Here is a 12,068-nt window from a genome sequence, read left to right on the forward strand (position 1 = left end):
TGTGAATGTCCTAAAGGGGCCCAGACAGACCCCTGACCTGAACTCTATTGAACATCTCTGGAGGGACCTGAAAATAGCTGTCCAGTGACAGTCACCATTCAGTCTGCCTAAGCTTGAGAGGATTTGCAAGGAAGAATGGCAGAAAATCCCCCAATCCAGGTATGCAAAGTTTGTTGCATCATACCCCAAAAAATTCAAGGCTGTAATTGCTGCCAAAGGTGCTTCAACAAAGTACTGAGTGAAGGGTCTGAATACTTATGCCAATGTGATAAATTTCAGTTTTTTTATTTTTAATAAATTTACATACATTTCTAAAATTCTGTTTTTACTTTGTCATTATGGGGTACTGAGTATAGATTAATGAGAAAAAAAAATGAATTTCAGCAACTGTAAAATCAGGCTGCAACATAATAAAACTGACAAAAGTGAAGGGGGTCTGAATACATTCTGAATGCACTGTATACCAGATTCACACTCAAGCCACTACCTACCGTCCTATATGCATGGACATATTCATTTTAAAGTCATAGAAAGGTTTGTTACTGGGATTCATGTATTAGGAAAAAAAGCAATTGAGTGAAAGGTTCTGAGCAGAATGTATACTAATTCCATACATAGTATTATGCTAAAAATAGTCATATGTCCTTACTAAAGGAATTATAATATACTGGTAAAATTGCCCTATGTATATTGCACCAAAATGTTTTTAAGACAGCACCATTTCTCAGTCATGCAGGTTTGTTTTTTTGAATTATACTTTATTACATAACACAGTTCTCAAAATCCCATGCTCAGTGCCACAGAAGAGTCCTGTGCACAACGTTTTCTGAAACAGAGGCAATATGCTGCCATTCTAACTGGAGACATGTTAAGAAAAAGGTTGATTTCATGATTATTGTTCCAACAGATAAATATGAAGCTTGTATCATGGGACCAAGATAGGGCTATTTTTTCTTATATTTTGTACATTCTTGCTGACTACAGTTTGCAATTTAACATGGAATATAATATTCCAAGAACCATCAAGAGTGGAAGAGAAGTTTATGTGGAAGCCCTTCTCTATAAGCCCAAAATAAATTAACAAAAATGGAACAGCAGCATTTGATGCACTTAACCTCAAATTTCAATCTTGAGAGAAAAATTTCCCAAGCATCAACCTGAATAAAAACTGACCTTTCCCACACTTGCAGGTCTTTTTTGATAGTCATTAGTTTCTAAACTCCACAATATTCATATAAAAAGGTAGATTACAGAATAGAAGAAAAGAGCACAAACCAGCATTTCATAGTCACTCTAGCTGTATCTCCAATGCATTGTGAAACAGCTATCCCCACTCTTGAATAAAGAAACATTAATTAACTTCCAACAAGTTCCTTTAAGTTGTTATTGATTGGCTGCCTCACAAGCATCTATCCAATCACTGTAAACGTCCACTGGTTCTGAAAGATCTTTAAGATCAGAGGTCAAGGATAATATATTAACATATCTTCTACACCAAAAAAAAGTCTGAATTCAGAGTGAATATGCAAAGCCAATATTTCTATTATAACTGTACAGACACCATGGAGCAAAGAAAAATATACAATTGTGCTTAATAGGATCTTGATCAAGGTTCATTTACAGTGTTTTAAGACTGGGTAAGAGAGAACATGCAAATTTCAAGAATCAGTTTATCCTAAAATAAAAAAGTGGAATTACAAAAACAAGTTCAGATTTACACAGCAAAACAAAATTAGATGTTACCAAATACAATAAAACCTCAGTTTAATGTGCCTCAATGTATTTAGATATCCCTGAGAACTTCTTTGTTCATCCATTCCACCATCACTTAAAGGACTAATATCAATTAATTTAAGCCTGTAATGGCTCAAACAAGAGTTTATTGTAAATGTTACCATTTATGCCAATTACATGTCTTGATGCAAGTGGATTTAACATATATTTGTATTTAATACACAATCCTCATTTTGAATGTTTGATTAAATTGAGGCTAAAATCCAAATATTTTTCTTAATTGTAGAGAACAGCTAGGACAGAACAGGGCAATTATTTGATACTTTAAATATATAAATGAGTAAAGGATACAAGTGATAGGGGTCTGAAATTCTTCCAGACATACAGTACAAGATATCACTCCAGTATTCCGAGCTCTTTCCCTGGAACACAGAATCATAACTGCAGTTAAATAGTATTATTAGCCTAAATCAGTCCACTAGAATTCTGATTGCAGAATACAATGCAAGTAGGTCTTATGTGTTAGATATAAGCATACCAAATAAAAATACTATATATTAATGCTAATTAGATTACTATTAACACCCCAAACTTTCTCAATTTTACAACTGCCCTATCTAGAAAAATACACTTCCTATGTTTTTGTTTCCAAAATCTTTTTTTCTGGAGACCTAGAGCCCCAACAACTGTATCATATCCAGTTCTGTTTGCCATCAAACAGGGAAGCTATGTTCTCCCATCACTTATATAAACAGCTTACATTTTAACATCACAGGATTTCTCGTGGTTACAAAAAGGACATGTAAATTGGGTCTCAAGTGTTCCCGTCATCTTTTTTTTGGGTGGAGGCTTCCGCTTTGACTTCCTACGACCCATCTTTACCTGCAGCAAAAAGAAACTAATGATTAAGAAGGATTGGGGGGGAGTGGGGGAAATTCATTAAAAAATTCTATCTAGTCCCAATATTTATAAAGATTAAAGATGTAAATCTTAGCAGAAAGTTTTGTACTTTGTTACTGGGTAATTATGTTAAGATTCATCATCTGCAACAGGTAAAACTTAGAGCAAAGAAAAGATGCATCACCAAAGATGGAACCTGCTGAGGCCCAGTAGAATTCCCTGTGAGAGAGACCCCTTTCCTTCTTCCAGCACGAGTGCCAATCCCGGCTCAAAACATCGCCACTTCCGCAGAAAACCGCGCGGACGTAGCCTCCGACCTGGTTGGATAGTTCCCCCAGGCCGCGTTTCTAACAGAGACCAGCGCTTCCGGCGTCGAGGCCGGAAACGGATATTATCGTCGGCCGTTCTCACCACAGTAGAGAGAACAGAAAATGTAGAGTAGACGCATGATAGCTTTAATGTACAAGCTTCCGGGTAATGTACTAACTAATGTACAAACTCTCCTTGCGTATAGAAAGGGTTTGGCGCTGCTTGTGTCAAACACGGTTTTTTCTAATGCCAGCAGTACAGATTTGGCGCTGCTATTCTTCCCAGGGCAATCCATCTGGAAAACCGCTTGATACGATTGTTCTACAACTCAGCATTCCTGCGACAGGAAAAAAAAGTATTCCAGACTTCCCTAGGGGAAAAAAAAAGAAAATATTGGTGTTAGGAGATTCAGCTCTTAGGGGAGCAGAAACTATATAGTCTTCAGACCAGGCTTCCTAGACCATGGTCTGCATTATCTAGCAGGGCTACTGGCAAGGGATGGACTGCACCTCACAAGAACGGGAATGAATATATTTGAAAAATGGTTGGCTCATCTTATCAAAATGGCTTTAAAGTGAAAAAATTTTTTATTTATTTATTTTTAATTCCATTTATATCCCGCCCTTCTCCGAAGACTCAGGGCGGCTTACAAGCTTAGCAGTAGCCTTCATTCTACGTATATGCCTGCTTATTAGGGCTTTCACACACACCCCAAGCGGCATTATTACAAAGTCAGCTTATTGCCCCCAACAATCTGGGTCCTCATTTTACCTACCTCGGAAGGATGGAAGGCTGAGTCAACCTTGAGCCTGGTGGGATGCGAACCTGCACTAATTGCAGGCAGCTGGTGTTACTTAAGGAGGCTTCACCAAGGCTCAATTGAGGGGGGTGGCAATCTTCACAACCTTTAGAACCTAATTCCAAACAAAAACCACTAGAAAACAATCACATAAGGAGAAAGGGAGTACAGAGAAAGAAGAAGTAAAGAAAAACATAATGAAGTAGAGAGTGATGGAAAGGATGAAATCCCAGTTACAAAGGAGGAGATATAAGAAATATACTGCAAACCCATAAAGGATTCACATGCATGTACACTAACACTAAAAGTTTAGGGAACAAGCAGGGTGAAGTTGAAGAATTATTACAAGAAGGCAGATATTGTGAAAAATAACCGGAAGTAGCGAGGAAATTTAAAAATAAAATTTTAGTATTATCATGTAATCATATTTTATATTTTATAATTATCATTTTATAATCAATTGCCTGAGTAGATGCTTTGAGTATATGGGGAAAATACAAGCCTCAAGTGGAGGGAGGGGGAGAACAGGAGTTACAATAGGGGCCAAGTGTGAGTCACCATCTAGGAATTGTTTTTAAGTATCTTCTGGTGCCTGGTACCCCTACTTGATCTGACAGGTGTAGAAGATGGGAGACATCTCTCCTTTAGAATTGATAAGCACATACATATATGGTCTGAGTAAACAGGATAGTAGGGGAGGGATCTTACTAGTATAATGTAAGCAAACAGTTTGAAAGCACGTAAAAATGCAAGTAGAAAAATAGGGACCACTACGGTGGGAAGGTAACAGCGTTCCGTGCGCCTTTGGCGTCTAGTCCTGCCGGCCACATGACCACGGAGACGTCCTCGGACAAACGCTGGCTCTTCGGCTTTGAAACGGAGATGAGCACCGGCCCCTAGAGTCGGAAACGACTAGCACGCAAGTGTGGGGGAACCTTTACCTTTACCTTAAGCAAACAGGGGCGGAGATGATGTATTCTGTTTAGGTGCTTCTGATAGATTGTAACCTCCAAAGCCTAAGCCAATGGGGCCATGGGGGAGGGAATGGGGCGTCGCTATAGGATGTATAATAATGTGTGATTTTGGAATTTGGGGGTGTGGTTCAGTGCTTGGCTACATTGCATTGTTTGTCTTCCTGAATCCATCAGGCTTTGCAAACCGTTACTTTTTAGACTTTGTTTTGAAGTCTAATAAACTTTTTTTCTATTTGTAATTCAAACAGAGTGGATTTCAATTTGTGACTATTTTTGTGTCTAACAATATGATATAGTTGCCATTACTGAAACTTGGTGGGATGAAACTCATGACTGGAATGTACTGATGGAAGGATACAAACTATTCAAAAGAAACATACCTAACAAAACAGGAGGTGGAGTTGTATTATATAATTACATAATTTACTTGGACTTCAGTAAGGCATTTGATACAGTAGACCACAACCTACTACTTGATAAGATACAAAAATGTGGGTTAGACAGCATCACCACATGGAATCGTAGCTGGCTGACAGGCCGTACTCAGCGTGTGGTCCTCAATGGAACTGCATCTACATGGAAGGAAATGTAGTGGGGTGCCCCATGGCTCTGTTCTGGGCCCATGCTCTTCAACATCTTCATCAATTATTTGGATGAGGTGATAGATGGGGAACTCATCCAATTTGTAGATGACACTAAGCTGTCAGGAATAGCCAACACTACAGAAGATAGGCTTAAGATATAGGAGGATCTGGACAGACTTGAACATTGTGCCCTACCTAGTAAAATGAAATTCAATGATGAAAAAAGTAAGGTTCTACATTTAGACAAGAAAAACCAAATGCACAGGTATAGTCTAGGTGGTATCTTGCTCAATAGTAGCAACTGTGAGAGGGATCTTGAAGTCCTAGTGGACAATAAATATGAGCCAGCAGTGTGCTGCAGCTACCAAAAAAGCCAACACAGTGCTAGGCTGCATTAATAGAGGATAGAATCAAGATCACGTAAAGTATTCATACCACTTTACAATGCCTTGGTAAGGTCACACTTGGAATACTGCATCCAGTTTTGGTCACCATGATGTAAAAAAGATGTTGAGACTAGAAAGAGTACAGAGAAGAGCAACAGAGATGATTAGGGGACTGGAGGCTAAAACATGTAAGGAACAGTTGCTGGAATTGGGAATGTCTAGTTTAATGAAGAGAAGGATGGGGGGGGGACATGATAGCAGTGTTCCAATATCTCAGGGGCTGCCACATAGAAGAGGGAGTCCAGCTATCCTCCAAAGTGCCTGAAGGCAGAAGCAATGGATGGAAACTAACCAAAGAGAGAAGCAACCTAGAACTAAGGAGAAATTTTCTGACAGTTAGAACAATTAATCAGTGGAATAACCTGCCTCCAGAGGTGGTGAATGCTCCAACACTGGAAGTTTTTAAGAAGAGATTGGACAGCCATTTGTCTGAAATAGTATAGGGTTTCCTGCCTGAGCAGGGGGTTGGACTAGATGACCTCCAAGGTCCCTTCCAACTTTATTATTATTGTTGTTGTTATTGATCATCGCACAGTCAGCCAGATGTTCAGACTGGATTTAGCAAATTGACAAAGAGGCCTTAGCCATCATGGCCGGGGTTAAAAAGTTCCATGACTATTTATATGGGAGGCAGTTCACGGTCTTTACTGACCACAAGCCCTTGCTAGGCTTGTTCACAACGGACAAGCAGACACCTCAAATTCTGTCGCCACGAATGTTGAGGTGGTCTATCTTCCTTTCGGCCTATGACTACAGGCTGGTTCACAAACCTGGCAAAGAAATGGGCCATGCAGAGGGCCTTAGTAGATTGCCCTTGCTGCATGTGGAGCCCAATCTGGCTCCAGCTGCATGCATTTTAGCAATTCAAGACTTGCCAGAGTTTCCCCTACATGCAGGAGATGTTGCTGCAGAAACGGCAGCCAAAAACTCCTAAGTCGCGTGTTGGCTTGGATTCACACAGGATGGCTGGAAAATAGGGGGGGGGGGGGGCGAGTTCCAGAGGTTTTTCAGTCGGAAAAATGAGCTTTCGGCTTACAAGGGGCGCATCCTTTTGGGGTAGCAGGGTCGTAGTCCCCAGTTCACTCAGGCCCAGAGTTCTCCAGTCTCTGCACAAAGGCCATCCGGGCTCGTACGGATGAAGGCACTGGTGAGGAGCTACCTCTGGTGGCCAGGGCTAGATAAAGCTATTGAGACCCAATACATGGGTGTTACACATGTCAACAGTCCAGACCAGAGATGCCACAGGCCCCTGTCCACTGATGGGAGGAAATGCACACACCGTGGTCAGGAATCCATGTAGATTTTGCTGGGCCCTTTCAGGGACAGTTGTTTTTAATAGTGGTTGATAGCCACTCTAAATGGTTGGAGGTGGTTTCAATTCCCAATATGACTACCGCAAGGACCATCCAGGTGTTGCGGTCACTGTTTGCAATGCATGGGCTTCCGGACATCTTAGTCTCCGACAACGGAGACCAGTTCACCGCATCAGAATTCCAGGCCTTCCTCAGGGCCAATGTCATTAGGCATGCCACATCGGCTCCTTTTCACCCATCGTCGAACGGGCAAGCAGAACAGATGGTTCGCACAACCAAAGAGTCCCTTAAACGCATTACTACAGGGGACTGGCACCACAGGGTGGCCGACTTCTTGTTATGCCAGCATACAACGCCTTGTATGGCTACAGACAAGAGCCCTGCAGAGCTGCGTTGGGGCAAGAGACTAATAACAAAATTGGACAGACTGCACCCCGATAGAGTGGCCTCTGACATGGCATGCCTGGAGACACCTAGGCATTTACAGGTGGGGTTTGGACTTGGAACTATGGGCAAGGGCAGTTGTGGATGGCAGCAGAAGTTATTAAAGTGTCAGGACCACTCTCCTACGAGGTGGTCCTGGAAGATGGGTGAGTCATTTGCCGACATGTAGATCAGTTGTGCTGGCAACTAATGGAACAGTCGTTGGCTCAGGACATCCAGGGGGACCAGACCTGGAGTCCACCACCTCACACTTCAGCAGAGCAGTTTGGACGCTCTGAGACATTTTCCATGAAAGCGAATGGGGATGGGGTCGTAATAGTGCTCCCCCTGACCGGACCTCAGGGGCCGGGCAGTCACCTGACACCCAGCAGCAGCCATGCCGACTTAGCAGCACCGTTAGACTTTGGGCTGGGCCAATCGGGACAGGCCAGCCAAAGAGACTCGAGTTGTTTTGACTCCACCAAACCACAGAGCCCAGGTCTACCCAGCACGGCAGATGAACCAGTAGACTAGGAGATTCCGACAACCCCCCAACGCTCTGAACGAGCCCGAAGACCCCCGAAATATCTTCAAGATTTTATAACCAATTGAATGTGTGTACCATCCAGGGGAAAGGGGTTTAATGTATTGGTCTTTTTTTCTATATGTGTAAGTGTTTGCTTATGTTGCACTGCTTGCTAATTGCTTGAGTTCAATTGCTAAGTGCTAGTTCACGTGTATGCTTGTAACGGTTGCTAGCCGGCCCAGACTGGTTGTCTCCAGCCGGCTAAGTAGGTCTTGGGTGGGAAACCTCTGCTTTAAACCTATTGGTCACTGCCTACTGGCCAACCATATAAATAGCTGCACAGCAGCTCACTTGTTGCTTCTGTTATGTCTGACCTTCAATAAAGCCTGTTGCTGTTTTGAACCTTCCGGCTTGCTCAATGCCTGAAAGAACCGGCTACACAACAATCTGTATGAAAGTAAGAAAGAAGTAGCAATTGTACTTAGCAAGGGGACCAGCAAGGAGGGAGCCAAAAGAAATGTATCATTGGCTCAGAATTGCATTTCAGAGTGAGTAGTTGCATATAATTTTAATAAATATATATAAATAAGTCTAGTTCAGCTATATCAAAAATTGGCAATTATTTTGAATTTTCATAAAATGGTTGTTGCAACAACTTGCCAATTTCCAAAGTTCCTCTTCAGTAAATTGATGAGATAGCTCCTTCCCCTTTCACCCCCCACAATCCCTTCCAAAATGGGCCTTTTTTCTCTGGGCATGCAAGCACACTTCTACTCAAAACTCTGGATGGCAGACTAATGACTTTTCTAAGAACATATATGTGGACCCCAAAAGCACTTTTATAAATAAAGATACTATAGAGGCTGACAGTTTGATTTGTAACATGCCATATTTCCTCTCCACCTGTCCATTCCTCTCCTCTCCCTTCCTTTTTCTTTCCAAGTTTCTTTAAAAATATTCAAGTGGGATAGAGAACCTGGCAAGTATCAATGAACGTATCTTCAGACACAGAGTTGTGTATCTCTAATCCAGGTCTGTTAGGCTTAGAGTTTATTCATGATTTCTTTAGGGTAAGGTAGATGCAATAGACTGCAATAGACTGTACTCCCTAGATCATGATCATGATGATGATATTTATTAAACTTACTCCTTTAAACTACTGTCTTACTCTCTCTGGGCTCACAGTAATTGCAATCAAATCAACAATCCTTAAAAGAAGGCAAATGAGATGAAGCAAGCATCTCATCTCCCTTGCCAAAGGCCTGGGTAAAGAATCAGATTCTCACAGCTTTTCTAAACACCAGTAGGGTCAGAACCATCTAGAACTCAGGGAAAATTGCATTCCAGATGGCAGGGGTTGCTACACGAAAGTTGGGCTTCTGGGATCCCAATAGGTGGCATTTTTTAATTAAAGAAATGGCAACTCTGCAAGATCAAATTGGCCAGGCAGATGCTATGGGAAATAAACAGATTTCAAGTAACCAGGCTCTATGGCATGTAGGGCTTTATAGGTAACAGCCAGTACTTTGAATTGCATGTGGAAATAAGCCAGCAATCAATGCAGCACACAAAACAGAGGTATTACATGGCCATACAAAGCATGCCCATTGTGCTGCCATACTGTGGACCAATTGAAGCTTCTATATGGTATTTAAGAGCAGTCCCATGTAAAACACAGTGCAGTAGTCAAGCTGTAAGGTGACTAGTGCATAAGTGATTGTGTAAAGGGCCCTCCAATGTAGGAAAGGGTGCAACTGGCATGCAAATGGGGTTGTGCAAAGGCTTTCCTGGCTGCAGCTATTATTATTTCATATGGCATAACAGAATACAGCATTAATGCATAAAAACTCACAAAATCAGCATATAAAAGGTATATCAAAATATAAAACATCAGAGCAGTGAACCATCTTAAAAACACACAGCATGAGTTATGAATAAAATTAAATTATATATGAGCAATAACTGGGGTTACTGGCCACAGCTGACACCTTTGAATAGGAGCTGCGAGGCCAGGAAGACCCTGAATTCATAAAGAAATGTACTTATGATTGTAAAAATTATTCTGTTGATGCTGTTCAGTGTTTTTGAATTACATGGATGAAGTAATTGAGGGGACACACACCAAATTTGCAGATGGTACATTACTAAGAGGGTGGCTAGAACTTTGGAGAAGAGGTGATTTTTTTTTTTAAAAAACTTGGCTAGCTAAAATAGTGGGCAGGGAAAAAAAATCTAGTTTCTTGTTCTGAATCAAGAGGATCAACGGATCCCTTGCAGTACATCCTTATAGCTACAGACTGAAGGCAACACCAGGAAAACAATAGCAATAGCGCTTATATAAATCTTCATAGTGCTTTACAGCAGCGGCCTCTAACCTTTTGGGCACCAGGGACTGGTTCTGTGGAGAGAGGTTTTTCCGTGGACTGGAGGGGGCATGATTTCCCATGCTGCCTGCATCTAGCAGATGGGGCTTCACTTATTTGTGTGGCCTGGATTCAGGCATGCTGTGGCCTGAGGCTGGTCCAAGCACTTGGGGTTGGGTACCCCTGCTTTACAGCACTCTCCAAGTGATTTACAGAGTCAGCATATTGCCTCCAACAATTACCGTAGGCTCCTCATTTTACCATCCCGGGAAGGATGGAAGGCTGAGTCAACCTTGAGCTGGTCAAGATCAAACTCCTGGTGGTAGAATGCAGAGTTAGCCTGCAATACTGCATTCTAACCACTGTGCCACCACTACTCTTAAAAAGCATGTTGAACATGCAATATTTATTCTAAGTATGGGCTGTTGAACAATAGTTTTGCAGTATATGACATAAGGTAGGGTTAAGTCAAACATCATAAACCAAAGTTTCTGCTTCATGGACCATGAAATAAAGAATGGTGGATGCCCCTTACTTGTGCCAGTTTCAACTTACTTCATGGCAAATTGGGATTCTTGGGGAAAAATTGAGGGATACCAATAGTATCTGCAATATATTTGCATGTTTGTAATGTAGTTGGTAGGGACGCGGTGGTTCAGTGGGTTACAACACTGAGCTTGTCAATCAGAAGGTCGGCAGTTTGGCGGGTCGAATCCTGAGTGCCATGTAACAGAGTGAGCGCCTGTTACTCATCCCAGCTTCTGCCAACCTAGCAGTTTGAAAGCACGTAAAAATGAGAGTAGAAAAATAGGGACCACTACGGTGGGAAGGTAACAGTGTTCTGTGCGCCTTTGGCGTCTAGTCATGCTGGCCACATGACCACGGAGACGTCCTCAGACAAGCGCTGGCTCTTCGGCTTTGAAACGGAGATGAGCACCAGCCCCTAGAGTCGGAAACGACTAGCACGCATGTGCAGGGGAACCTTTACCTTTTAATGTAGTTGGTAAAGAGAACCAATTTGGCTAGTGTAGTAGCATCAGGCTAGAAACTGAAGAATATGAGTCCTAATCCTGACTTGGGCACAAAGCTAGATGGATGACTTTGGGCTACTCACTTTGTCTCAGCTCTAGAAAGGAAGCAACGGCAAACCATTATGAAAAATCTTGCCAAGAAAACTGCAGGGACTTGTCCAGGCAGTCTCTGATAATTGGACATGATTGAACAGAAGAAAAAAATGTAGTTGGTATACCTTCAGTGAATTATACCCTCCACATAAGGACTTCTAAAATGAATACATATTATATACCCACATTTAAAAGGATATCTTAACATTAAAAATGAGGCACTAATAGAAGAATATAAGGGAAGAAAACAGCTACTCTTTCTCCAGCTGATTCCTATTTTGAGGAACTGCTGTCTGTAATCATAGAGAAGCATGTTATGAAGGTCCCATGACATTTTGTACATCTGTTCTTATTTTGCATAGGATACTCATTCTTGTCAATATGTGCTGATGTCAGGAGGTGTTGTTCAGAGAGTCTGAGAGGTTAATCCATCACTTGTTTGCCATTGTGAGTCACATGAATTCAGGACCTAAGAACTGCTGACCAAAGAGCTCGTCCAGATGTTGGATTATAAATCAGCTGAAACATCACATCTGATGTTGGACAATGCTTTATGTGATTCATTTCTGCTGT

General features: G+C 41.8%; 1 protein-coding gene across 1 annotated transcript; it reads right to left on the reverse strand.

Annotated features, from left to right (window-relative positions):
• Positions 1–737: 737 nt before the first annotated feature.
• On the reverse strand, positions 738–3,009 carry ELOF1 (elongation factor 1). The gene is made up of 4 exons (XM_081316283.1): positions 2,819–3,009; positions 2,495–2,616; positions 2,086–2,156; positions 738–1,448 (listed from the first exon to the last, which is right to left on the reverse strand). The coding sequence occupies exons 2-4, from the start codon at positions 2,608–2,610 to the stop codon at positions 1,384–1,386; spliced, it is 252 nt and encodes an 83-aa protein (XP_081172409.1). The 5' UTR covers positions 2,611–2,616; positions 2,819–3,009; the 3' UTR covers positions 738–1,383.
• Between the last annotated feature and the right edge of the window lie 9,059 nt (positions 3,010–12,068).

This window comes from Vipera berus (genome assembly GCF_964194415.1).
Source record: "Vipera berus genome assembly, chromosome: 2".
NCBI classification, from domain to species: domain Eukaryota; kingdom Metazoa; phylum Chordata; class Lepidosauria; order Squamata; family Viperidae; genus Vipera; species Vipera berus.